At 43.4% G+C, this 27113-nt stretch overlaps 1 protein-coding gene across 1 annotated transcript; it reads right to left on the bottom strand.

The window, feature by feature from the left end:
* Nucleotides 1-682: 682 nt before the first annotated feature.
* Nucleotides 683-23490, bottom strand: ANGPTL5 (angiopoietin like 5). The gene is made up of 8 exons (XM_015424526.1): nucleotides 23392-23490; nucleotides 16423-16558; nucleotides 15085-15188; nucleotides 14535-14628; nucleotides 12725-12825; nucleotides 6385-6505; nucleotides 3919-4104; nucleotides 683-1090 (listed from the first exon to the last, which is right to left on the bottom strand). Exons 1-8 carry the CDS (start codon nucleotides 23488-23490, stop codon nucleotides 780-782), a joined length of 1152 nt encoding a protein of 383 aa, XP_015280012.1. The 3' UTR covers nucleotides 683-779.
* Nucleotides 23491-27113: the final 3623 nt, after the last annotated feature.

Genomic DNA, 27113 nt, shown 5'->3' with positions numbered 1-27113 from the left:
GGAAAGAGAAGCCATCTGGGTCCCAGTACGGATAATACAGTAACCTGAGAAGGATCTTCAAGAGAACTGCAGTCCCATAATTTCTTCCTGCAACTGGGGTTGGTAGGAGAAACTGGAGTTTAAATCTATGCTCTGGCAACTGTTTTTCCAACATGAAACAGTGCCAGGAGGGCATATAACTCTTTTCAGTGCCGTTTCAGATTGGAAAAATGACAAGGGGGAAGGCAGAAGCCCCTCCTCCCCTTGTGCCATGATTTCCCAGCCAGACTTGGGCCCTTGGGTGCAGTTTAAAGGCATTCTTAACTGTGCACTCACTGCTTTAAAAAGGAGGGTGTCCCTGGGGTGTGCCTGAGGATGTAGTATTATCTAGTTTGGCCCTAAGGTTTAAGGGAAGATAATATAGACTATTAAAGAAGCTGTCATTCTTGCTATTATACTGACAGTTTTTGATCCCTGTAACAACAGCGTTGACACAATATGCCACAACGACAACCAGAAAAGGTAATGATAGTATCACTAATGAAGCTACAACAGGTGTAATTTCATAGCAGAAGTATAATTATATTGTACCAAAAAGTGCAATTTCATGAAGCTACAACAGGTGTAATTTCATAGCATTTCATACCGAAAAGTGCAATTTCCAACTAAAGTGGTGTGCAAAACACTTTTGAACCTTACTAAACACAGATTACTAATGAAAATTCTACACACTTCCATCTGAGATAAGCTCTAAAACAACCTAGTTTCATGAAATAATACCTTTCAATTACACAGTTCGGTTATCTGAAGTACGTTCTTCTGATTTTCATTGAAGCAGTTTTGATTTTGACTGGCTCCCCACCCACAGTCCAGGTGCCCCACCGAATCCCTGTTTCCAGCATCCTCCCTGTGTACCGATGGACACCGTTGAGATTTGCAAGGCCGCATTGGCTGAACCACCAGCCGGTTTTCTCGCTGAAGTTACTGCAGCTCTTTATAGGCTGTTCCTGGAGAGAGCATGCAGGGTTACAACCATCATTGTCCATATCATATGTGCTAAAAGGGAATGAATTCTGGTTATCTTCTTTTTTGAGTCCCCGAAATGCATCTCCTGGATAACAGTAAGGGAAAAAAAATAGCAATAGTGATTACATTCATTTGAACACAATTCAAGGTACTGTATTCAAAAATACAATAATAAGCACATTTATTACTCATTACGTGTTTCTCCCATCCTTTCTCCAAGGAATTCGGGGTGGCCTAGATGGTTCTCCTCACCTCCATTCATCCTCGCAACAAATCAGCGAGATAAGTTAGGCTGGAAAAGAATGATTGGTCCAAGGTTTCCTAGTGACCTTCATGACAAACTGGGATTTGAACCTGGTTCCACCCCCCTCCCCAGCCTAGTCCAACAACTATGTCATACCAGTGCTTTAAAAAAATTGCAATTTTCAACCCTTTCATTGTATTCTAAAATCTGCTTCCAGGGAATTTTCCACATGAAGACAAGCATGTGTAGTTTCCTCAACGCGGCTGCAGCTGCCGATACAGCACAGCGGTAACAGGACTTCCAGCTGATGGGTTTCCCCAGTTCCCCGGCAGCAGACATTCCCCCCTCTCTCGTACCATAAGGCCTTTTTCATTTAAAAAGGCAGTTGAATATCATTATATCGTTATCACAATATAACAATATGTGTAACAAGTTCTCTGAATTCTGAGCTTTCATTTAAAGGGAAGCGGGGTGGCCGGAAGCAGGGGGCAGGGCTTCATCATGTGCCCCACCCCCCGTACCTCACCCGGGGGAACTGCGATCCCCCGCGATCCCCCCCGAAATGACCTCTGGGTTTCCCCAGTTCCCCGGCAGCAGTCATTCTCCCTCTCTCGTACCATAAGGGCCTTTTCATTTAAAAAGGCAATTGAATATCATTATATCGTTATCACAATATAACAATATGTGTAACCAGTTCTCTGAATTCTGAGCTTCCATTTAAAGAAAAGTCTCTAGCCCCATTCATTGTGGAAATATGCCTTTCCCCTCATATCACCACAATGGATTTGGCTGGAGATTTACCTTTTTAAAAATAAAAGCTGGGAAATCAGAGAACCTATTACACATATTGACATAACATTATATCAGTATCAATGATATTCAGTTGCTGATTTTAAAAACAAAACAAAACATAAAGCAGCCCCCAGTGGCAGGGGGAAGAAATGGCTGCTGTGGGGAAAATGGCTGCCATATGGGTGGGATGGGAAAACCAGAACTTTCCCACCCACAAAACAGCTATCCATACTTTCTGCAACATTTCCTAAAACTTCAGAGCAAAGCCGATTTGGGAGACATCAGGAAAAAGCCAAAAGAAATCCCAAGAAGTGAATGAATGCACCACAGAACAATGGGGAAGGAGGTGGGGGAAAAAACACTTCCCAACAGCGTCCAATCCTGGACTTCAGCCTTCTCTCCCACGCCACTTTTTCAAGCAAAAACAGCCATAGCAGGAGGCACTGTCCTGCTCCTGGGGTCCATGTGTCTTGAAGTCTCTCCCCCACAATGCTTTGTAAGGTGAGTCCCCAGTCGTATGTGTGACTGCAAGTTGGGCTGGAGGACCCCCAAACTGACTTATGGCACTTGTCTCATGCAATGAGGACCTCAATCCTAGAGGGCTCTTATGCTCTTAAGCAGCACCCATCAGCTGGGGTTTGAATGGACTTCCGTGCTGCATCACACTAAAGTTTTTTTTGGTAATGCCTCTCTTTTATGGCAAGGGAGTCTGTCTCCTCTACCTGTAAGGGTGCACTTTGTGGTAGTGTAGTGGTTAGAGTGCCAGACTAGGGTATGATACCTTTTAAAGTGCCGAAATGGCTACAGTCCCCTCCCCACCCCCCCATGGCCAATTTGGCACTCAAAAAGGCATGGGGGGGAGCAACAAGAGTGTCTCAGCCTGCCACACTGCAGTCCTGATCAAGACCAGGCCCTTGCAGCATTTTTAAATCACCCATTATATGCTTGAAAATGGTGGTGGCACCCCTGTGTCATATCCACGGGACACCGTCATGCCTAGTTTGGCCCAACATTATTCATTTTCTTAAGAACAGCTTCATCACTACAGGCTTTAACTGATGTGAATAACATCAGTAAGCCGCCCTGAGCCTGCTTCAGCAGGGAGGGCAGGATATAAATTAAATAAATAAATAAACCCAAAGGCATCTCACAGATTGTGGATGGCTTAAATAAAAGGGACAAACACATGAAGCTGTTTTGTACTGAATCAGACCCTTAGTTTACCAAGGTCAGTATTGTCTACTCAGACTGGCAGCAGCTCTCTACGGTCTCTTTCATATCACCATCTACATGACTCTTTTAAGTGGAGATGCCAGGGATCGAACCCAGGACCTCCTGCATGCCAAGCAGATGCTCTGCCACTGAGCCGTGGCCCTTTTCAAAGGCCAGGTATTCTGGAATGTTCAAACCCTGCCTTGCTGCTAAGTCTATCAGAAAGCATAAATCAGAACATAACCTAGTGATTATTCCAAACATAGGAGATGGAATAGATTTAAAAAAAAACCAAAAAAACACCTCAGTCTACCACTTTGGGGGTGGTGGTGTAAAGTGCCCTCAAGTCGCAGCTGACTTATGGCAACTCCTTAAGGTTTTCAAGGCAAGGGATGAACAGAGGTGGTTTGCCATTGGCTGCCTCTGCACAGCAACCCTTGACTTCCCTGGTGGTCTCCCATCCAAGTACTAACCAGGGCTGACCCTGCTTAGCTTCTGAGATCTGACGAGGTCTGGTTAGCCTGGCTCATCTAGGCCAGGGCCCCACTTTCTTAGTAACCTCCTTTTCGAACAGATGCTGCATGCAGAACTTATCTGTCACCTGACTTTTCCATGTGCAATTCGTAAAGCTGAACAGCTCTGAGCACCCAAAAGGAAAGTCTTACCAGCATTTCCAGAGTATCGTCCTAAATGTATCTTAAAAGAGCACGCTTCGTCCTCTAACCAAAAGCTGTCATACGACGCATATGCATACGTGTCATCTTCAGACTCCAAGCCCACGTAAAGCATGAAGCTGGCTGTTTTCTGGTTGACTATGTGGAAAACCTTCCGGAGCCCCAGCCAAAATTCCCCTGTAAATGGCATTAAAATAAAATGTGAAAGAATAGAAGTAAAGATTTCTTTCCCCTCTGGCACTACTTTAAATGGTTCAATCTAAAGCAGAGTTACATCTCTCTAACACTTCGATGGACTCAGAGGGGTATAACTATTGGGATATTTGGATAATGTAGCAGAGTCTTGCCCAGTCACAGAAGTGTGATATTGAGTGCAGAAAACAAATCTCCCAAGAAGTATATTGCAAAAAACAAAACAAAACAACACCTTACATTTATTCAGTTCACATTCAGGTTGCAGTCAAAAGAAGAGAGAGAAGCCTAATCTAAAGAGTACTTTCCCTATCATAAATGGCCAGCTTGTCCGACATCATGTGGCGGGGGAGGGTATGAGAGCATTGTATCTACAGGAGAGACCTGCAGAGACATCTGTCTCCAAGGAAGGCCATGTGAAGTGAGTGAGAGGACAAAGCGACTGACAGAGAAGAGGTGTCAGAGGGGAGCTCCCAGGTTAAAACAAAGAGAGGCATCCCATTCAAGGAGATAGCAGCTCTAGTGCCCCCCCAATGTCCAGGCATGCTGAGTCGCTCACTCCAACGATAACTTGGTTTAGGATTGCAATGTTAGCCTGTTTGCCTCCCTGGAAGCCTGTAGTGAATTCTGAACTGTTTGAAGAAAGTAATGTTTAGAAACTAAGAAAAGAAACACGTAGTTAATGATCTGCAAAAAAAAAAAAAAATGAATGACCTGCAGCTCTGAAGTTCTGTTTCATTGACTGACAATATTCCCCACCCCCAGATCCTATTTCTCTGCGCAGTGGGAAACATGATGTGTACATGCTACACAAAGTGCCCATGATTTTCACCGAATGAGTTTCATCTTAAAGGGAAGCTCTAGTATATGTGGGGTTCTAGTGCGGTGGCCATTCACAAGAAGGAAAAATCCATAGTTTTACCTGCAGGCCAATTGTTATGTAAGGACAGCACCAGGAAACTGACTAGCTTGAGTTACCAGAACAATAGGCAGCCAGGATCTTGGAATGGACGTATTGATTAGGAGGTGCAATGAATGCTCTTGCCGGGGGGGTGCTGGGGGGGGGGGGGGTTGATTTGCACGCATATAAGCAGGGCTTCTGCCCTGTTGGAGTTGTCTTAGAGTTGAGCTGAATTGCTAATAAATTATGAGCTGATCACTATACACGTCTCGAACCCAGTATATTTTAGCAATGCGCGTGCGGAAGGGCAGTATTTGCAAGGAAAGGGACTCCTGTGTTCCCTTCCCCCAATACAGTCCTTTTGCTGCTTCCCTCACTTTCAGTTCTTACTCCTTCAGAAGTTCAACTCCTCTCCCAACTTGCTCAGCACTTTCATTCTCCAATGTTTCCTCCCCACCTATTCAACACAACCAACTCTTCTTGATGGACTGGTCCAAAAACTGTCAATGGTACAGGTCTCTGCACCCACATCCCCATCCTGGTACGACATACCAAATGGAGATGCCTCCAGCCATCTTGGAATTGTTAGAACGAACAGTCTGTGTGATGTCTCTTAGTACTAGCACACACAGAGACTTCAGAAAGGGCAATAGATAGGCTTCCCAAGTCCCCCTGGGGGGCGGGGAACCCCCCGCCCCAGAGGCTCGTTCCGGCGGATCGGGCCCTGGGGGGAACCCCACCCCAACGTGCGCGTCACCCAGAAGTGACGCGACCACGCCGGGCACGCTGGGGGCGGGGCCACGGTCATCCGAGGGAAAACTCTATGGTTTTCCCTCGGATGGTCGTGGCCCTGCCCCCAGCGTGCCCGGCGTTGTCACGTCACTTCTGGGTGACTTGTGTGCAGAGCATGCGCGGTTCGTGCGCGCTCCAGCCACAGCACGGGAGTCCCCCAGTAAGGAGACATTTCGACTTGGCAACCCTAGCAATAGAGCTAGAAAGACTTTCTTCATCCTTCCTTTGATCTGCTGTCCTGCAGTCCCTTTGTCACCTGGATTGCTATTTTCAAGGAACATCCTTCCTTCCGACTGACCCTTCCCCCCCCCCCTCTTTTTGGCCTAACTTCATGAAGGCAAGATTTGGTCTCTTTTTTAAATCTCCGTTCGTCCTAGCATGGATTGTTAGAATGCACTCTCTACTCTTTTCTACCCAGCATGGAGTTCTTCTATAATAAAGAACCTAGATTTCTACCCCAAAGCAGCAAGCTTCTTGTGAACGCAAGTCCTTAAAGCAGCATCACAGTCCTGCTGTGCAAACAAAACACGCTATAAGGAATGGCTACACACACACACTTTATAAACTGATACCTGAAAGGTCCCCAAATCCATCCAAATAGTCAGACCACGTCTTCTGAAATTGAACTATCCCCTCGGTTCTTTTCTGAATCACCGTCCAGCCCCCTCCTCTGAAGTCCATCTCACACAATACCTAAGATGAATCAAGATGTGGGAAAGGCCTTTGATAATGTCATTTTGTCTGTCACAGGGCATGTTCCCTACTTTTAAAGCAAACAAAAATAACAGATACAGTAAGGAACAGTTCACAGTTTGCAGAGTAAGGCCAGTGATTCTTTTCTCAATTTTCCATCACATCTTTGAAAGAGAACTTAGAAACATTACTAGAAGTGTTTGTTTAAGTAAAGTTCCACCGCCCCTGGGAATTTCCCTGCTCCACAATCTGATCTCTTTTTAGAGGGGGAATGAGGTAGAGCCGTGGTGGTGGAGGACCTGGAATTCTCAAAGTTCCAGTTACTTCAGCACACCAACTCACATGGGCCCTTGGGCCCATAGCCAGGATTTTTTATTCAGGGGGCCTTTAAATAAGTCAGGGGGCACCCCCCCACACACACCCCAAGTGAGCAGCCCCACTCCCACCCTTCCCTGCAACCAGCCCAGGTGCATGCTCTCTCTCCTTTTAAAAAACAGTTGCACCAAATTCTTGGTAACTAGACTGGAGGGAGATCCAGCTCTTCCCGGCTCTTTTTCTTTCCTTTTTTTCAAATTCAGCCAACTCGACTCTTCTCCCTCCTCCGATTTATTTGTGGGAACGAGAAGGACATGTTTACTCCCCAGTAAGCCTCCTCCATCCTCCTCCAGGTCAAGAGGATCGTGACCTCAGAGCCAGGGTGATCCTGAAAGCGCCCTTTCCTTGGGTGCAGCATGTCCCCATCAAACTCAGCGGGGCTGGCTTCCGGGATCTGCACCTCCAGAGTTGGACCTGGTGCAAAAAGCCAGGACTGGCTTCTAAGCCTTGCTCGGGTGCCGCATTTGACTCATGCTCTTTTTGTTTCTTTTTTGCACTGGAGCAGAGAGGCTGTGAGCTCCTCGGCGGCGGTGCTCCCCACCCAGCTCAGCAAAAAATTGGGAGGCCTGGGCAGTAAGTTGGGGAGGGGGCGGCCCCAAGATGCCCCTCTGTAGCTACAGGCCTGGTGACCCTCCGGGTTAATGAGGCAGTTATTCTGAGAACCAGGCCAGCACTGAGCCATTCCACCCCGTCTCACCTCAAGCTGGTGCTGGTTTATCAGGCCCAAGAACAAAACTCTACCAGGCTACTGCAGTGTACACACATTTCCCATCCGTTCCTGGGCCTTTGCAAGGACTTACAGGGCCAACTTCAATGCCAACTTTGGATATTTATAATATAAACAGAGATGGGGTCTCCATAAGTTGGCTGCAACTTGATGGTAAAAAAGAAAGACAGTGGCACAACAACTCGAACCATATCACAGTGAGATGCATGTACATAATAGCAATCTCGAAAAACCTGAAGGCTGGTTATGGATATGAACTTGGTCAGCTTGTAATGCTCAACTGCATGATAAACTGAGCCAGCAGTTTCTCTGGATCACATCGTAATTGGAGATGGTGTGCCTCCCTCCCATTGGGATATTAATATGAGCCAAAATTCAGAACTAAGCTCAGCAAAAAATAAACTGTTGCCCGGTTGTTTTGGAAATAGTTCAGTTCAATTCTGAATTGATACATTTGTCCACCATTGGTAAAGAATAAAAATCATCACTTTCAGTGGAAATGAGTCACTTTGGATTACTTCAGGACTGGGTCTGTGGACCAAGTGAAGCACCTTCAGGTGGCAAAGGTGGATTTCAAAAACTTAAAAATAAATATAGTTTCTAGAACATATTATGATCCTTGCTTCAGTCTAAATACCAGCAGAGAAGCCAGGATTGCCAATGCAAATCCATTTCCCCAAAAGCTGAAAAAGTCACCTATCCTTTCCTATATTAACAATAAGCTCCTTCGACTGGAGATCTTGAGCCATACAATAAAATCACAGTACAAATGTCAAAACGGCACCTATCAGCTGGTTATTTTATTTAAAAATTTCATACCAGGATTTTTCATATGAATATTAGATCTTGCACACAAAACATTTAAAACAATTATAAAACAGGGGTTCTCCAGGGGGCAAGTGGTGTTGCCCCCCCCAGTCCAAAATGTAGTGGTATAAAGCAAGAAAGCAGTCAGGTGATCTGCAGTTCCAGTTACTAGACTTTGCCCCTCATCCAATTTAATTCTGCAGATGCCCTTAGAAATATTTTTTAAAATGACATCTCTAAAGTATTCAAAACTGAATTATTCAGGAGGGCATTTTTACAAAGATAAGAGAGCCTTATTATAAAAGAATGATTCTGGAAGAATGCTTTAATAAAGAGAAAGATTCTGTGGACTACACTACTGTGTGTAATATGTACTATCTGTTGCTGTATCTATTGTCCTATTACATAATTTCTACATTTAATACGGCATTTTAATACTTATGCTTTGGTTCAGCCTTGTTCAAGATTGTTATGTGGTTTTAATTTCTTCATCCTAGTCCCATTCCATTGCTTATTAGGTGTACTGTCGTATTGACTGCATTGACTTGCACTGTGTAATCCACCTTGAATCTCAGTGAGAAAGGTAGACTATAAATAATGTCATTTTTTTAAAAAAAACCTTGAGGACAAGGAAGCACAAATAGTTCCTATCATGGACAGCTTCTAGTTTCACCCTCCAGGCAGCACAGCCAATCCCTAATCCCCTGGGGTGTATAGCAAATTCCTAGAGCTTCCAGCCAATGAGAGGCCATGGATCCTCTGTAGGAGAGAGGGGGGAGATTATGAGGGGGTATTAGAAGAGGCAGAACCAAGTCTGTGGCAGAATGGAGCCTGTGGCTCACTGGTAGAACCTCTGCTTGGCATGCAGAAGGTCCCCGGTTCAGTCCCCAGCATCTCCAGTTAAGAAGACCAGGTAGCAGGTGACGTGAAAGACTTTAGCCTGAGACCCTGGAGAGCCACTACCAGTCTGAGTAGACAATGGACCGAGGGTCTGATTCAGTATAAGGCAGATTTATGTGTTCATGTGTTGTCAGCTAGGGCTCAGGCAGATAAACGGAGAAACAGGGATTGGACACGGATAGGACTAGGTATTCCTGTGTTAGGCAGGTGAGTCTATTTTTGGGAGACAGTAAATCAGGAATGGGTGAGAGGATTAAAGGAGAATTCTGAGACACTGGCAAATCTTATCTTCAGGCCAGGGTCTGAATTCAAAGGGTGACCAGACTGGAGGAAAGTAGACAGTTAAATAGATAAGGTCCACACTTCCAGTATCTCTGCTAGCATGGTGGTGAAGAAGACAGAGATCCCAGTATTCAGTGAGCCTTTCCCAGACAAAACCACTCCATCTCTTTCACCTCAAGAAACCGCCTGTCAGTTCTGTAACCCTGAGTGTAAGTTTGACATTATAACGATTCTTAAGAGAATTTATATGCAAAAACCATTACATTTTTGCAACCTTTTACTTGTAAAAAACAAAACAAAATAAAACCACTTAACCCTTCTAGGCAAAAGACAATAAACTCATTATAGTGTTGTTAAAATCAGGAGTCTGTGTAAGTCAACAGAAAGGGGGAGATGCAAGTACAAATCACCCCTGGAAAACTGGGCTGCTATCCATCAGTCCACAATCAGCCATTGAATATATTTTTTCGTTATTCATGCAGTTTGATCCTTTGTATCTTTTGTATTAGTTACTCCCTTCAGTGCACCTATGCTGTTTGGGTTATCCATCAGTCCACAGCAGGGATCCCCAGTGTTGTGACAATGAACACTGTGGTGCCTGCCAACACCTTCTGTGGCTCCTGCCCAGTATTTTTAGGAAGAGGACAGGGCATTTGCCCAGCAGGACTTCTGATTGGCCACTGGAGATCTGATTGACTGTACAGATTTTTTTAAAACAACAACATTGCTTCAACAGCAGCTGCCACAACAGCATAAGGATCTTCACCGTGTGACTGAAGGTAAGCAGTGCATATGCAAAACAAAATTTAAACAGTATGCTTATTTGTAAGGCATCCTGTTAAACAGAGCTTCTGCCTGAAATGCATGACCTCACTCTAACATTTTGTGGTTGACTGACTCCACCTCCTGTGGCAGCCATTTTGTCGTTTACACCCACTACCTTGTTTCAGAATTCCAAAGGTGCCTGCAGGCTTGAAAAGGTTGAGGATCCTGGCCAATGCATTAACTTCAGCAAGTTATCCAGACTTTTAATATTTACATTGCGCTTTATTGACCACTCGCCAATACACGTGTATTGTACACTACCCTCTGCTAGCCGTCTATTGAGGTGCTGGTGATGGGTGGAGGGGCTGATACAGAACCCTGCCTATCACAGTCCCTCATCCAATTTCCTCATGCATATAGCCCTTACCGGGACCAAAGTGACTGCTTTTTTGCAGTTTGACCCCAAATGCCACACCCTTTGCTGCTTGCCGAATCTTGTCCCCTTCCTCACCGAAACCTTTCCCTTCTTTAAATTTCAAATAGAATCCCTGACTTAGGGTTGCCACGTAACCCAGTGAAGGGAGGGTTCCCCCACCGCCAGGCCCCACCACCCCATCGCCAATCAGCTGGCTGGGGGGGCGGGGACTTACCCAGAAAAAGAGGAGGCCGAGTCGACATTTCAGTATCGTATCTACGTCACACCTGGAAGTGACTTCATCACATCGGCGGCATTGTCGGGGCAACACTATGGTATTTGGGTATTTGCACTGTGTATAAATTGTGAATTTAATGTATTGTATAGATTGTTTTAGAGGTATTGCTTGTTGTTTTATTGTTGTAAGCCGCCCTGAGCCGGTTCGGCGGGATAAAAATCAAATAAATAAATAAAAAAAATTTTTTGCCACTGAGAGAGTGACGCCATCACTTATATCCAATAGTAGCCATGACAGCTGGGCTCGGACATTTGGCAATTCCATATCTTTAAGTACCACTCAGTAATTTTAAAATTGTGTATTTCCTAAAACTTATCAGATTCATGTACATTGTTGTAACTGATCTTATCAGATTCATACCTTTAAGTAAAGGGGTGACTAAATTAGCCCTCAACTCATTGAATTTTCCCCACTGGCCAGTGTTATAAGCAAACATTTTGACATTTGATCATTAACTTCTATAAATGTTGGCACTGACTCTAAAACATTAGAATAGGTTTTTAGAGGAATTTTTCGTGACTAAGTTATCATCTTGGGTATTACAAAAGTATCCCTTTACAAATGTTGCAACCCTTAAAAGTCCAAATTTCACTAAGGATTTTTTTAAAATCAAGGAAATGATTTTCATACACGTTATACTGATTGATTTAATTATATTCTATTAAAATTTTTCGTGACTAAGTTATCATCTTGGGTATTACAAAAGTATCCCTTTACTGTGAGCTGAAATAGTTCATGATGTTGCAACCCTTAAAAGTCCAAAATTCACTAAGGATTTTTTTTTAAGGAAATGATTTTCGTACACGTTATACTGATTAATTTAATTATATTCTATTGCTTTTGAGAGTCAAAGCTCTCTTTGACAAATATAGATAGTAACAGGCTTTGTTAAAGTATAGTTAAATGTAAATTAGACACTGAAATTTAAATTTTTCATAATATTTGTAGAAAATATCCAACACTCCTTTGGCCTTACCCACTTTGTATTTATTCACAATCCTTATTTCAAATAACTGGGCTGAACCATTAAAAACACATTTTTTCATTTTCTTTATTAGTCATCCAAGCCCTGATCTGACAAAAACAAATTATAGTGGTACTGAAACTATGGGGGAATGTTTGTTTGGCTGATCAGATCATATCCCTAAATCAATATCTGTAAAACTTTATTGTATCCATTGATATAATAAAAGTCCTGGTTACAAAATCAGTTTTTAGCTAAGAAGCAGAAATATTTCCCTTACATAGCTTTTAAGAAGCTAACTGACTGTGATATTGACAGGCCTCTGTGTCAGAAGACCATGGGTTGCTGCTAAATTAATATAAAGTCAATAGGGGCAACTTGTGGGCCAAACAGGGTACAGAATTGTGGTTGTCAGGAAGCTCCCAGCTTTTGGGCTCCCACTACTGCTCAATGGGGCACCAGGAGCAAAATGCGAGGAACTATGCTCATATGACACTCTAGGAATCTTGTGCAACTATTGATGCATTTTGGTGACCTCATCATCAGTAGTTTCTCAGAAGGTATCAGAATCATACCACTGCTGAAGAGTCTGAAATGGCTTTAACTTAGTCGTAATGGGGGGGGGGGGACGGGACGGACAATCAAAGAACTATGAGAAACCAGTAAACATGAAAGAAGTTCATTACCTCAAAGGGGTAGCTTGAGCCTTCTGGATGGATTATGTACAGGCCACTTGGTGTTTTAGTAACAGTGCCAATAGTGTCTTTAATATCACTGCAATCCAAACCTAGAGAGTGCATTACCAAAGTTCAGACCCAACTTTGCAAAAGCAACCAAACATTAATCCTAAAAAAAATGGAGACATTGACTTAGCTATTCTCCTGCCAGTCACTGGTGCCCTGAAATGCCTCCCTCACCAGCATCGCCTCTATCCTGCTGCAGAGTTTAAGAGCTAGGTTTCAAGGATAGCCTGGCTTAACCCAAGCCTGTTATGCCTTGTTCTCAGTTCATGGCAGGTCCCTGTTTAGAATGGACAGGTCACTAGTTCCACACAGAGCACTGTTGAAACGTTGTGGGTCTGTGATAGCATGTGCAAAATTGCAGGCTCTGCTCATGGCAAACGAATCTACTTATCACGAATAGGGAGGCCCTAAGGATTTGGCCACCAAATGAGAAGGGAGCACTCTCTGGAGAAGACCCTGATGCTGGGAAAGATTGAAGGTCAAAGAAGACGGGGACGGCAAAGGATGAGATGGTTAGACAGTGTCATCGATGCAACGAACATGAAGTTGAGCAAACTTCAGAGGATGGCGGAAGACCGGAAGGCCTGGAGGGAGCTGGTCCATGGGGTCGCAAAGAGTCGGACTCGACTGTGCGACTGAACAACAAAAAAGGATTGTGCTGGCCATGGTTACTAGGGCTTTGGCATTTGCAAAGCCAGCATGAAACATCTGATTTGGCCAGGCCTGGTATAAAAGCCACTGAACTTGGCCTTCTGCCTTTGAGTCGTTAATATAGCAGAACCTTTTGCCTGTTATACATCAGGCCGTCCCTAGCCCCCAATTTAAGTTCCAACAACAGATAAAATAACTACTTGCCAGTCTGGATTCAGGCATGGCCCTGACACAGGCTTGCCATTTGCCCACCTATGTTGGGTAAACCTTCACCCTCAAGAAACTGAGGAACAAGAGAGAAAAAATTGTCTCCATAGTGATGCTTAAGGAATTCCCCCATGTCTGTATGGTTTTTACCATAACGATTCTGGAAAAATTCCTAAAGCATCATCCAGAAGTGATGTCACATCCTCCCCAAACTCCACCCTACTCAGGCACCACACTCAGAATCTCCCAGCATTTTGCCAAGGCAGTGCTGGCAGCCCTACCTTGACAGACTGTGATGGGAAATGATTGAGCCAGTGTGGTCATATGCACACACCTACGATCTGAGGCCAATTTATTCTTCATTCATGTCATGTGCTTTCCGGTTGAAACACATACTGCAGATTAACATACCAATTTATTTGCCCACATGATTACTGGACTTAGATCTTACTACAGGGCATGGTGTTTCACTAGGTAGAAGCAGTAACCACATCACAGAGATAATCTATAAATAATCAGCTATCAGTTAACAATTCATGGATTGTTTATTTTGGATAGGTCATTGCCATTCAACTTCACTTTCCCTGTTGTAAAACATGATTTCATAAATTATCTCACAGGCTGGTGATAAAGATAAACAAGATAAGAGTTTGCAAAACTTATTGTACGTTTAAATGCTGTAGAAATTATTAGGAACCATCTTAAGGCTGATTTTATTCATAAGACTAAAGTTCAAGGTCATGAGGCACTTATTAGGATGGAGACTAGCAATTCAAATGGTGTTTAAAACAACTGGCTCCTGCCCCTCCCATCTGGATTTTTTTCCTTTGAGTTTCCAGAATCATCATAGAACAAAAAACAGAAACAATAACTGCTAGGTAAGAGAAGTCTGTACCGTGAGACTGAATTGCTCGATGGGGGAATACATCTATTGGTCTCCTAGAAATGTCCCCATTTAACTGCATAACCCGACTCATCAGTTCATTAACCTGTGTTTAAAAGAAGAAGAATGCTTAAATATCTTTACAGTTTCAGGCCAGAATTTCATTCTCACACAGTCAGAAGCATACATCTAAAAAGTTTTCGATGAAACATGTTTTTTGTTTTTTTTAAAGAATGTAACTATAAAATATCTGCTGGACAATGATAACACTGATTCTACGTGCTGAACAAATATTCTGGAGCAGAATTAAATATTTCACAAGATTCTACGAGCTTCTATTAGCAGTGGCGCCTCTTGCACATTGTGATGAGAAAACAGCAGCTAGTTTCCATTACAATCAAACAGCCCCATACTTGTAGCCAAAGAACAGTAAGTATGAGCTTCTTCTATGAAAGGCATTCATGAAATTTGTAATTCAGACTTCATTTGAATGAAGAAAATTATTCAACTAATGCTACCTCCTAGACAGAAAGCAACTTATTCTGCAAGTAACAGCAGGCACCTGATTGGAAAGGTAATCCAGAGAAGACTGCTGGTCCTCCATCATGTTTCTTATCATTTTCTTGGTGCTTCTTGCATATTCCACCAGGGAACTCTGCAAATTCCCTTTGAGCAAACAGATTATTTGTTTTAAAGTTATTTAAACAGTACAATGACATGCATCACGATCACGGTATAGAATGTGTAAGTACTGTGTGGAAACGTCAAGTCAGCTTCCTAAATCAACACGGGACACGGTTTGTAGGATTTTGAGCCCAACCGCCACTATGGTGATAGACTGGCACTTCAGGAAGGGACCATAACTAAATTTGTCATTTAAAGATTGTCACAGCTGGGGTGGGGCTGCTCAGAAACAAATGGATCTCCATGCAACCTGGAGAGCTTCTAAGTGTGCCTCATTTTCATGAATTCAAGACAAAACATGGACACTGGTCTTCAAGTAGATAGTCAGATGTCGCTGCTTTGAGGATTCTATCAAACAGGCTAATTAAGTTTTAAGCATCTGTGTCAGTGAAAGTTTTCTGAGGTCTGGTTCACACACACATGCATACCACTTGAGCTTAGGGTTGCCAGTCTCCAGGTGGGACCTGGAGTTCTCCCAGGATTACAATTGAGCTTTAGACTACAGAGATCAGTTCCCCTGGGGGGAAATGGCTGGCTTAGAAGGTGGGCTCTACAGCATCATATCCCTGTTGAGCTCCCTCCCCTGTACAAACTCCACTGTCTCTAGGTGCCGCCCCCATAGGGTTGCCAGGTCTGGATTGGAAAATACCTGGAGACTTTGGGGGTGGAGCCAGGAGAGGGTGGGGTTTGGGGAGGGGAGGGGCCTCAGCATAGTACAATGCCATAGAGTCCACCCTTTGAAGCAGCCATTTTCTCCAGGGGAGCTGATCTCTGTCAGCTGGAGATCAGTTGTAAAAGCAGGAGATCCCCAGGCCCCACCTGGAGGCTGGCAACCCTACGCCCCCAAATCTCCAGGAAATTCCCAAGCCAGAGTTGGCAACCCTACTTGAGCTGCAATTCTGAGGACCCTTTCCTGGGAGTAAGCCTATTGTTCATTTAGGATTTGTTTAGATTGCTCCCCTGATGATTCAGCTGTTGGTGCCACTTAGAGGAATATGTGAATTGTCTCTGTTGAAGGTCCTATCTTTGATTATCGATCCATGATGGCTGATTTATACCTGCAAAACGTATCACATGATGCTACAGTCAATGTGTGATGAATCTGGCCTTACTTTGAAAATGAGCACACACAAAAATCAGTATAATGGAGTGTGGTTCCGGGTAGGTTTTGCAGTAGGATGACAGGAAAGAATTACTAACATTAAAATGTACATACTACACATATAATGTTTTTCTTCCCGCATAGCTTTAGCTTGAAAGTCACAAGGCATAGAGCATTTTTTCTTCTCTTCTGAAGTATCTGCAGATTGATTTTTTGTTCCTGGAATGTCTGAGCTCGCTATGGAAGTATTCTGAAACACCAAAGAATAGAAAAAATTAAAGAAAACTGTAGAAAATCTGTATAAACCAGTTCTCTATACTCCAGAAATAAAAAGAAAACAAAAAGTTGTCATCACAAAGCAAAAGAAAGCAATATTCCATACATTCAATTTTTAGGTTTATACCTAAGATGTTTTACAGGTACAACTAAAAAATCTGAAGTATGAATGTAGGAAAACTGTGGTTTTAAACATTTATTTTGTAGATGTACTGAGCTGAGGCTCTGTGTTCATTTATTTCGGAAATGTGTATATGGTTCTCTCTCCACAGACCTGTTTGAAGTGGCTCACAAAGAAAAACTATACAAGAAAACCATAAAAATAACAGTGTTAAAAATGATCAGCAAGGCATAAAAACAAGCCAGGAGCCTAAAAACAGCATAAAACAATATTCAACAGCCTATAATGATATCCATGAAACATTCCTTGGGCTAGAAGCAGACCATAAAAACAACTTTAAAAGATTCAACTCCTCAATTAAAGACTGAGAACCTAAATAATAAAGTAGGTGGGCAGCAGGAAACCCTCAAATAGGGGTCATTGCAAAGGCAAGGTGCCACCACTGAAAAAACCCTGTCTCTGGATTCTACCCACCTCATCTCTGCAGTTGAGCCATGGAGAGTACATAAGAACATAAGAGACGCCAATGTTGGATCAGGCCAAAGGCCCATCCAGTCCAACACTCTGTGTCACACAGTGGCCAGAAATACCAGTGCCATCAGGAGGTCCACCAGTGGGGCCAGGACATTAGAAGCCCTCCCACTGTTAACCCCCCCCAGCACCAAGAAGACAGAGCATCACTTGCCCCAGAGCCCCTATCTATACCTTGTGGCTAATAGCCACTGATGGACCTCTGCTCCATATGCTTATCTAATTCCCTTTTGAAGCTGTCCATGCTTGTAGCCGTCACCACTTCCTGTGGCAGTGAATTCCATGTGTTAATCACTCTTTGGGTGAAGAAGTACTTCCTTTTATCCGTTCTAACCCGACCGCTCAGCAATTTCATGGAGTGCCCACGGGTTCTTGTATTGTGAGAAAGGGAGAAAAGTACCTCTTTCTCTACCTGCTCTTTCCCATGCATAATCTTATAAACCTCGATCATGTCACCCCTCAGTCGTCTTTTCTCCAAGCTAAAGAGCCCTAAGCGCTTTAACCTTTCCTCATAGGGAAAGTGTTCCAACCCTTTTATCATTCGAGTTGCTCTTTTCTGCACTTTTTCCAAAGCTATAATATCCTTTTTAAGGTGTGGTGACCAGAATTGCACACAGTATTCCAGATGAGGTCGCACCATTGATTTATATAGCGGCATTATGATATTGGCTGATCTGTTTACAATACCCTTCCTAATAATCCCCAGCATAGCATTGGCCTTCTTTATTGCAGTCACACACTGTCTCGACATTTTCAGTGAGTTATCCACTACAACTCCAAGATCTCTCTCTTGCTCAGTCTCTGCCAGTTCAGACCCCATCAATGTGTATTTATATTTAGGATTTTTGGCTCCAATGTGCATCACCTTGCACTTGGCCACATTGAACCCCATTTGCCATGTTGACGCCCACTCGCCCATCTTTGACAGATCCCTTTGGAGTGCCTCACAATCCTCACTGGTTTTCACCACCCTGAACAACTTCGTATCATCCGCAAATTTAGCCACTTCACTGCTTACTCCCAACTCCAAATCATTAATGAACAAGTTAAAAAGCAGTGGACCAAGTACTGATCCCTGTGGTACCCCACTGCTTACCCCCCTCCACTGGGAGAACTGCCCATTTATACTCACTCTCTGTTTTCTATTAATTAGCCAGTTTTTGATCCATAAAAGGACTTGTCCTTTTATCCCATGATTTTTGAGCTTGCTTAGGAGCCTTTGATGAGGAACTTTATCAAAAGCTTTCTGGAAGTCAAGGTAAACAATATCTATTGGATCCCCCTTGTCCACATGTTTGTTCACCCCCTCAAAGAACATTAACAGGTTAGTGAGACAAGATCTTCCCTTACAGAACCCATGTTGAGTCTGCCTCAATAGGTTTTGTTCATCTATGTGCCTACTAATTCTTTCCTTAATAATGGTTTCCACCAATTTACCCGGTATCGACGTCAGACTGACTGGCCTGTAATTTCCCGGATCTCCTCTGGAACCCTTTTTAAAGATGGGCGTGACATTAGCTACCTTCCAGTCCTCAGGAATGGAGGCAGATTTTAAGGAAAGATTACATATCTTTGTCAGGAGATCTACAAGTTCACATTTGAGTTCTTTCAGAACTCTCGGATGTATGCCATCTGGGCCTGGTGATTTATCAGTTTTTAAGTTGTTTATCAGTTTTAGGACCTCCTCTCTCGTCACCTCAATCTGACTCAGGTCTTTCAACACCCCTCCCGAACTCAGCGGCTCTGGAGTGGGCAAGCACCTCTCATCTTCCACAGTGAAGACGGAGGCAAAAAATGCATTTAGCTTCTCAGCCATTTCCCTATCATCCTTCAGTACTCCTTTTACCCCTTGGTCATCCAAGGGCCCCACTGCCTCCCTGGCTGGTTTCCTGCTCCTAATGCATTTGAAGAAAGTTTTATTGTTGTTTTTTACGGTTTTTGCTATATGCTCCTCATATTCCCTTTTTGCCTGCCTGACCACAGACTTGCATTTTATTTGCCATAGCCTGTGTTCCGTTTTATCAGCCTCAGACTTAAGGTTACCAGGTTGCCTACTGTGGGGGGCAAAATCCTGCTCTCATTCACTCTCACAGCAGGAGAAAACAGGGGGGAAATGATGTCACAGATACAGTGACATCACTTCCAGTCATCATGTCCGCAAGGCTCTATGAACTTCTTTCTTTGCCACAGAGATTGAGGAACTTTCTAGAGCAGCTGGGGTGGGAGGGAAGATGATACCACTTCCAGGTGATCACATGGAAATGATGTCATCACCTCGGTGACACTCCCCTCCCTTAGTGATGCTCTGAGCCATCAAAGCTCCTGGTGTTTCTTGGGAAGAGTATCTTAACTGGAAGGCTGGACAGTTGAATGTACACCCAGTGGCCAGTCTGGGTTTGCTGTTTCATAATTAAATAAATAAGACTGAGGGATCCTCAGATTCCTTTGCTCTTCCACCTGCTACACTTACTGCTTTAACCATAGTTTATTGCATATGGGCCAGAAACTATGGTTTGCACTCTTCAGACTAAACCAGGGCTGCATCCACATGGTAAGAATTCTCCATTTCCCCATCATCGCCACCACAAATGCAGAGGCAGTTGCACTGGTGATGGAGCTTTGTGTGCACTTTACTCAGCTGTTTTCCCTTGCATTTCGCCCTGCCATGTCATGGAGAGCTTTCTTCAGAGGTCCATAGTAAAAGGACTAGCAACTTACTTTTCAAAATGGTTGGGAAACCAAAGGCACTAGTTCATTGTGTCAATAATATTTAACTACAGTGCAACAGCAATAATAAATGTTTTTAAAGACATCTGGTGATGGCATTGGGTGGATGGTGGACACAGAGGGCTGAGGCAAGGGAAATACTGCTGGTGTGGCCGGAGCCTGAAAAAATGTACACTTCCCTGTCTAGATGGCTTGCTAATATACTTGGATGGCATACTTTATAGAAAGATCATACCAAAACAGGCTTTGCGGAAAGATAGGCAAAGTCTAGAAAGTGGATTATTGGAGGATAACATGATGTAGGTGCTCCCCTTGCAGTGTGATGTCACTTCTGCTGAAAACCTGGATGTGATGCCACACCGCTCTAGGAATCACCAGAAACTCTATGGTAAAACGACAGAGGTTCCAACAATTCCTGGAAAGGACTGATGTCACATCCAGGGTTTCCCTAGAAGTGACATCACGCTGTCGCCCACCAGCCATATTTTGTATCTTTTTCAGGTTTGTATTTTTTCCCCTCACCACTCAGAGCAGTGATGGGAAACAGGAGCTGGAGGCAGGAGAGTCTCTCACACCCAGCAGGCTTAGCAGCTCTAACAGCAAGGTTGCTTTCTGTTGCAGTAGTACTATGCTAAACGGACAAATGATGCTGACAATATAAAACAGTTGCATATGTTTGCTAAAGTGAAATCAGTAGAACAGGAGCAAAGTTTCTGAGTCTATAATGTTTTGCAGGATTGCAGTTTACCATTATTGAATATAACTTGCGAAAAAGGAATAGAGCCAGCTGTCATAAAACAAACTTTTTGGAAAACATTCTCAAAAAATTGCTTTTGTGTCCTGTTACGGTCATGTTTTACTATGCTTATTAAGTTTGTACTACAGTGTGAAACATTCACAGCTCAAATAAATTGATTTTGGTCCTTTCCGCACTTGGATCTCATCCCTGGTTTTATCAGAGTTCAGCTCGTGACACAATACCTGGCATTTATCCCTGGTTATAACAGCATCTGTTTATCCCAGGACAAGTGTGCGGCGAAACCAGGCTGACCTCAATGTAATGTGGAAACAAAAAATACCCCAAGATAATTACAGGGGTGAACTCGAGTGTAGCGTAAAATGTAAAAATGCCCCAAGATAATTACAAGGTTGAACTTGAGTGTTGTGTAGAATATAAGTTCAGGAACAGGGTTGAACCAGGATTTAAGGGCTAGTGCGGAGAGGACCTTTCTTACCACCCATAGATAGCAAGTATATTGATGACCAACGCATAAAATCAGCAAACTATGTAAATTCCATGTATGCAGCAGTAGCAACATTGCACACAGCCTGTTCCAGCTGCCCTGTCCAGGCTTCCATGTATTTTGACATGCTATCTACATAATACATATGGACATATACTTGTATGCCCACATGAATGACACTGTTGTGAGCTTGCAGTCTGTGAATGGCTTTGCCCTATGAGCTTGCCAGAGCCTGTGGCAAAAGAATAGTAATATTCCTTAAGGCTTAGCTATTAGGAAATGGCCTTGTCCAAGTACCCAGCGGGGCTTGGAAGAGTTCATTCCCCTCCACAACTGAATGGAGAAGGGGATAGATATGTGTGAGAAGGCACAGTTAGATGCTTCAAAAGACATAGAGAAAAGCAGACAGAGTTGGCTAAAGCAACTTAAGAGGCACAGGATTTGTGAATCTGACATGGGAGGATGGATCTGTTCTCCTGTAGGAGTGCCTCTTTGCCTCTGGCCTGTGCTCTGCTTGTACATTTGTAGGTAAAGCAAATGCTAAAAAAAATCCATATGTCTCCAAAGCGAGCCAACCTGGGTAAGCTCTTGACACAGAACAACTGCTTGTACATTTGTAGGTAAAGCAAGTGCTAAAAAAATACCATATGTCTCCAAAGCGAGCCAACCTGGGTAAGCACTCGACACAGAACAATGTCATGACGCCACTTCCAGTTCATACCCGGAAATGATGTCACAATGCTCTAAGAATTCACACGTATCTCATAAAAAATGATAGAGGTGAGTGAATTCCTAGAGCATCAGGATGTCACTTCGAGGCACTATCTGGAAGTGACATCATCTTGTTGTGCATCATCGTGTGATGTCACTCGCTGTCCCCCAAAGGTTCCCACTGGTTGCCAGCATTCAGATGGGTCGTGTGATGTCACTCGCTGTCCCCCAAAGTTTCCCACTGGATGCCAGCATTCAGATGGGGAAATGTTTGGCTTGCAGCTCAGTGCTTTTCATTTCAGAAATGAAGCACTCATGATGACATTTAAAATCTTACTTTTAAAAATCGAGTTAACAAAGATTTTAAAACTGGAAATCTTGAATTGCCTGAAGCGGGGGGGGGGGAGGAATACCATTCCCCTTTCCAAACATTTCCGTCACATTCCTTTCTTCCCTTCTTAAGGAAATATTCTGTTTTTACAGTCCATAGCTTTGATAAGACTGTATTCTTGGGGGTGGGGGTTAAAGTGAAAACATGCAAAGTGTAAAGTGAAACATTTTAAAATATGAAACTTTTAAAACATTTTTGTTTGACTATTTATACAGATGTACATCTCCGTATTTCTTATTTCTGGCATCGGCCATGTACTGACACAATAGTGTATATTGTATGGCATAATCATGACAGAATAGAAACAGTTACTGAAGGCAAAAGAGCTATAAGCAGACACTTTGATCCTAAACACATTTAAGCTGAGTGTTTAATGGAAGGCTGACGTGACAAAGAGGCTTCTAAAAACAAGATCCTTAACTATAAACAGATTTCCCTCTTGTACACAAAGGCAGCAAAGCACCTGAATCTTGTGCCAGATCTTTGAGTTTTCCTGGCTTCAAACGAATTACTGAAACTTAGAAACATTTTACATCTGAAAATTAATCCTTCCATGAAAAAGATTTCGAGAAGTTTCTACAGGAAACTAGCATGAATCTTAAGCTTATCGTAAAAGAACAGCAACAAGAAATAAATCCAAAAGATTGGGGTGAGGTTTTTTAACCTCTTTTAGAAAATCAATGTATAAAAAATCCCACTCCTATTAAAAACTATACTGTTGTTTTTACATTTACACTGGCACAAAAGTATCTAGAAGCTGATCCAAAGATAGCATAAGCCCCTGCGTTAAGAGGTAGGTTTCCATCCTCCCTCCTTTATTAACAACATGGTTTTAAGAAGTCTTATCTTTGCTGAAAAGTTAATGGCAAAACTTCCAGTAATTTTAGTGGATTCATCATTCTTCCTCTGCAATTACGAAAGCAAATTGCTTTAGGGAAGATTCAGCAGGGTATTTTCAAGAGGAATGCAACTGGTCTTACTGTCAGTATCCCTCCCAAACCAAAACGAAGTTCGGAAACACGAGTCCCTGACTGCTTCTCTGTTCTATAATTTGTTCAAGGCATACACGCTGCAAACCTTACCATTGCAGAACATGGCTGGGCATTACCAAACACAGCATCGGCCGAAATGAAAAATATGACACTCAGGAAGACAATTGAAGATGCCCTAGGCTGGATCATCTCTGAGCTGAAGGAACTAAAACAATTTTCAAAGGGTTTCTCAAATTGTCTTGGAAAAGACTGTCCACTAGCCGATGAAGACTTGAGTTAAGAATTCAGGAATGTGTACAGCACAAACATTCACTAGCAAGCCAACCCTTTTATGAACAGACTTTGAGGAGGAAAAAATGTACAAAATTACTTTTATGTAACACGCACATGGTTTGACCCTAGGAGCATTTATAAATCTTACAGTGATTTGATCCTAACAATGAGGATTGTGAAGGTCAAATGGCTACTATTTAGGTAACAATTGAAAATTAGTGCCTATGAGTTTTGCATCTGTGCCAGTGTTCTGCAGAAAAGGCAAGGGTCATTTTATTTAGACCTGCCAGATATACCCAGGAGGAGGAGGAGGAGGAGATTGGATTTATACCTCACCCTTCACTACCTGAAAGAGTCTCAGAGCGGCTTACAATCCCTTTCCCTTCCCCACAACAGACACCCTGTGAGGTAGGTGGGGCTGAGAGAGCTCTCCTGAGAACTGCCCTTGAGAGAACAGCTTATGATTGACCCAAGGTCACATCAGCAGCTGAAAGTGGAGGAATGGGGAATCAAACCCGGTTCTCCCAGATTAGAGTCCACACTCTTAACCACTACACCAAACTGGCTCTCAACACCAGGCCTCCCCATGCCCCCTAAAGCTGAAGTCCTTTAAAAGGAAGTGATTCCCCCACCCCGCATCTCATGCCTTTCCAGCAATGAGGCTGAAGTTGGTTCCTTATTCCCAGTTCTTTATTCATTCCTTATTCACGTCTTATTCATGAATTCATCCAAAAACACTGAGGAGTTTGAAAGCTCTGAAGTGTCAGTTGGGGTGGTCCAAAGATTGTTTTGGGATGCAGCCAGGCCCCACTGTCTGCCTGTGTGACTGTCCTAGGGGCACCACACTTTAGAGCAGCTGGCACAAGAACCGCGCTTTGGACCAGTACATGGCATATGTCCAGGGGTCATTTCGTAGAAAAAGAGGTGCAGGAGCTCATTAGCATAACTTATTTGCATATACCGCATATGTTCCCTGGAAGGGGAGAGCCCACTGAACATGGGGGTATATGAAGTGTGGGAGTCAAAACCTCATTTTGGGTGCAGAGGGCACTCCCTTATTTAAATCTTTGAAATACAGGGTTAAGGTTATTAGGGTTTGGTTAGGGATTAAAGATAGGGTTATTTGTTTTAGGGTTATTAGGGTTAGGGTTAGTGATCTGGGTTAAGGTTAGGGTTATTAGGGTTAGGATTATTAAAGTTAAAGTTACGAATTAAGGTTAGGGATTAAAGTTAGGGTTAAGGTTAGGGATTAAAGTTACGGTTAGGGTTATTTGGATTAGGGTTAGGATTATTAGGGTTAGTATTAAAGTTAGGGTTATTTTGGTTTAGGATTATTAGGGTTAGGGATTAAAGTTAGAGTTAGGATTATTAGGGTTAGGGATTAGGTTAGGGTTATTAGGGTTAGGATTTTTAGAGTTAGGGTTAGGGTTATTTGGGTTAGCGTTAGGATTTTTAGGGTTAGGGGTTTGGGTTTGGATTACTAGGGTTAGGGTTATTAGGGTTGGGGTTAATGTTAATGTTAGGGTTGGGTTAATTGGGTTAATGTTAGGGTTGGGTTAATGTTAGGGTTGGGTTAATTGGGTTAATGTTAGTGTTAGGGTTATTTGGGTTAGGATTAGGGTAAGGGTTATTAGGGTTAGAGTTATTAGGGTTAGGGATTAGGGTGTTATTAGGGTTAGATTTATTAGGGTTAGATTTATTAGGGCTGGGTTGTTAGGTTTAGATTGGTTAGGGTTGGCGTTATTAGTGTTAAGGTTATTAGGGTTGGGGTTAGGGGTTAATGTTAGGGTTATTTGTGTTAGGTTTAGGGTCATTAGGGTTAGGTTTAGGATTATTAGGGTTAGAGTTAGGGTTATTACCATTATGGTTAGGGATTAAAGTTAGTGTTAGGGTTATTAGGGTTAGGGATTAGGGTTAAGGATAAAGGGATAGGGTTAGGGTTAGCCTAATCCCTAAACCCAGCCACTATTCCCTCACCTCTCTCCTCCCTCTTCTTTACAACTGATGAAGTAAATTCTGACTCACAAAAGTTTATATAATAAATGTTTTTAGTCTTTAAGGTGTCACTGGCCTTTTGTTTAAAGACTGGAACTTTACCAAGTGGTAATGCTTACATTTATTATTTATCTATCAGGTTTACAGGTTGCCATTCTAAGGAAAGGTCTTCACATTTCCCACAAAATCAATTGTCTGTATTAGTAGTCTGAGGATGGAGGATGGCGGAAGACAGGAAGGCCTGGCGGGATCTTGTCCATGGGGTCGCGAAGAGTCGGACTCGACTGTGCGACTGAACAACAAATTAGTAGTCTGAGGCTGGTAACACTGTGTAGGGATTGCTGGTGTCTTCTTCTAAGAACCAGATTGTCTTCCCTTCTTGTTCTCCATGATTCTCTGATTCCACAGTATCAAATATTATTTATGTATTTGGAAGGAAATGTAAAGGGCAATTCACATGAGGTATTTTGTTTTTATTTTACAAATTTCCATTTAGGTATTGGCGTATTTGAGTTGTTTTTCCCTTTCCTGAGCTTTGACTCACAAAAGCTTATCCTGGACTAAAACTGGGTTAGTTTCTAAAGCACCAACAGACTCCTGTTTAATTTGGGGGCAACAGATGACACATGTTACCATTCTGGATTTTATGACCATTGAACAATAGAGAAGTGCTCACAAATCATCAGAAGTCTTGTGCCACCTTAACATCTAATAAAATCTAATTCCAGCACAAACGTTTATGTCATAAGGGTGTGAGGCTGTGGCCCAGTGGTAAACCATCTGCTTGGCATGCTTCATCCCCAGAATCTCAGGTTTAGAGGATGAGGTAGTAAACCACCCTGGAGAACCACTGCCAGTCTGAGTAGACAATAGTGACCTTGATAGATAAAGGCATTGATTCAGTATAAAGCAGAACAAAGTTTGAGTCCAGTGGCACCTTTAAGAACAACAAAGCTTTATTCAAGATATAAGCTTTTGTGTGCATGCGCACTTCTTCAGATACATAGAATCATAGAATCATCAAGCCCAACCCCCTGCACAATACAGAAAATTCACAAATACCTCCCTCTATACTCCCAGTGACCCTTGTTCCATGCCCAGAAGATGATACAGTCAGGGCCGGCTCGCTCACTAGGCGTTCGCCTAGAGCGTGCCGGCCCTTAGGGGCACCAAACTGCACCCACCCACCCCTCCAAAAGCGCCCCCCGCCATTGCATTTCCGCAGCCGGGTGACCCCTGCCATTGCCGCCACCTCTTTGGCCAGCTAACTTCTCCCTGTCTGCCCACTTGGCTTCCCAGTGGAGCACGAGCGCTCCTCCTCCTCCTTGCTGCTGGAGACTGGCAGCTGCAGCAGGAGGAGCAGCAGGGCCGAGGGAGCGATGGCTTGTGAGCGCCCCGCCAGTCAGCCTCTTCTCCAGGCGCCCTGACAAGGGGTGCCAAACTGCACCCGCCACCCGCCAAAAAAGCCCCCCGCTCTGACCGGGTGACTGCCTCTACCCCCCCCCCCGCCCCCCCACCCCTCTCCACCTCTATCTTCAGCTGAA

The sequence above is a fragment of the Gekko japonicus genome, unplaced genomic scaffold, assembly GCF_001447785.1.
Source record: "Gekko japonicus isolate JY-2015 unplaced genomic scaffold, Gekko_japonicus_V1.1 scaffold2672, whole genome shotgun sequence".
Classification (NCBI taxonomy): Eukaryota; Metazoa; Chordata; class Lepidosauria; order Squamata; family Gekkonidae; genus Gekko; species Gekko japonicus.
Note: the sequence above shows the minus strand (reverse complement) of the source record. Positions and strands in the feature narration are given on the sequence as shown.

Excerpts from the sequence above, each read along its gene's own strand:
- ANGPTL5 (XM_015424526.1), bottom strand. The coding sequence starts at position 23,490 with ATGATCCAGCCTAGGGCATCTTCAATTGTCTTCCTGAGTGTCATATTT. Across the intron at positions 15,189-16,422 it reads AGAAAAACATTATATGTGTA|GGAATTTGCAGAGTTCCCTG; the intron begins GTATGTACATTT and ends GTTTGCTCAAAG. Across the intron at positions 14,629-15,084 it reads TGGATTACCTTTCCAATCAG|GTTAATGAACTGATGAGTCG; the intron begins GTGCCTGCTGTT and ends TTTTAAACACAG.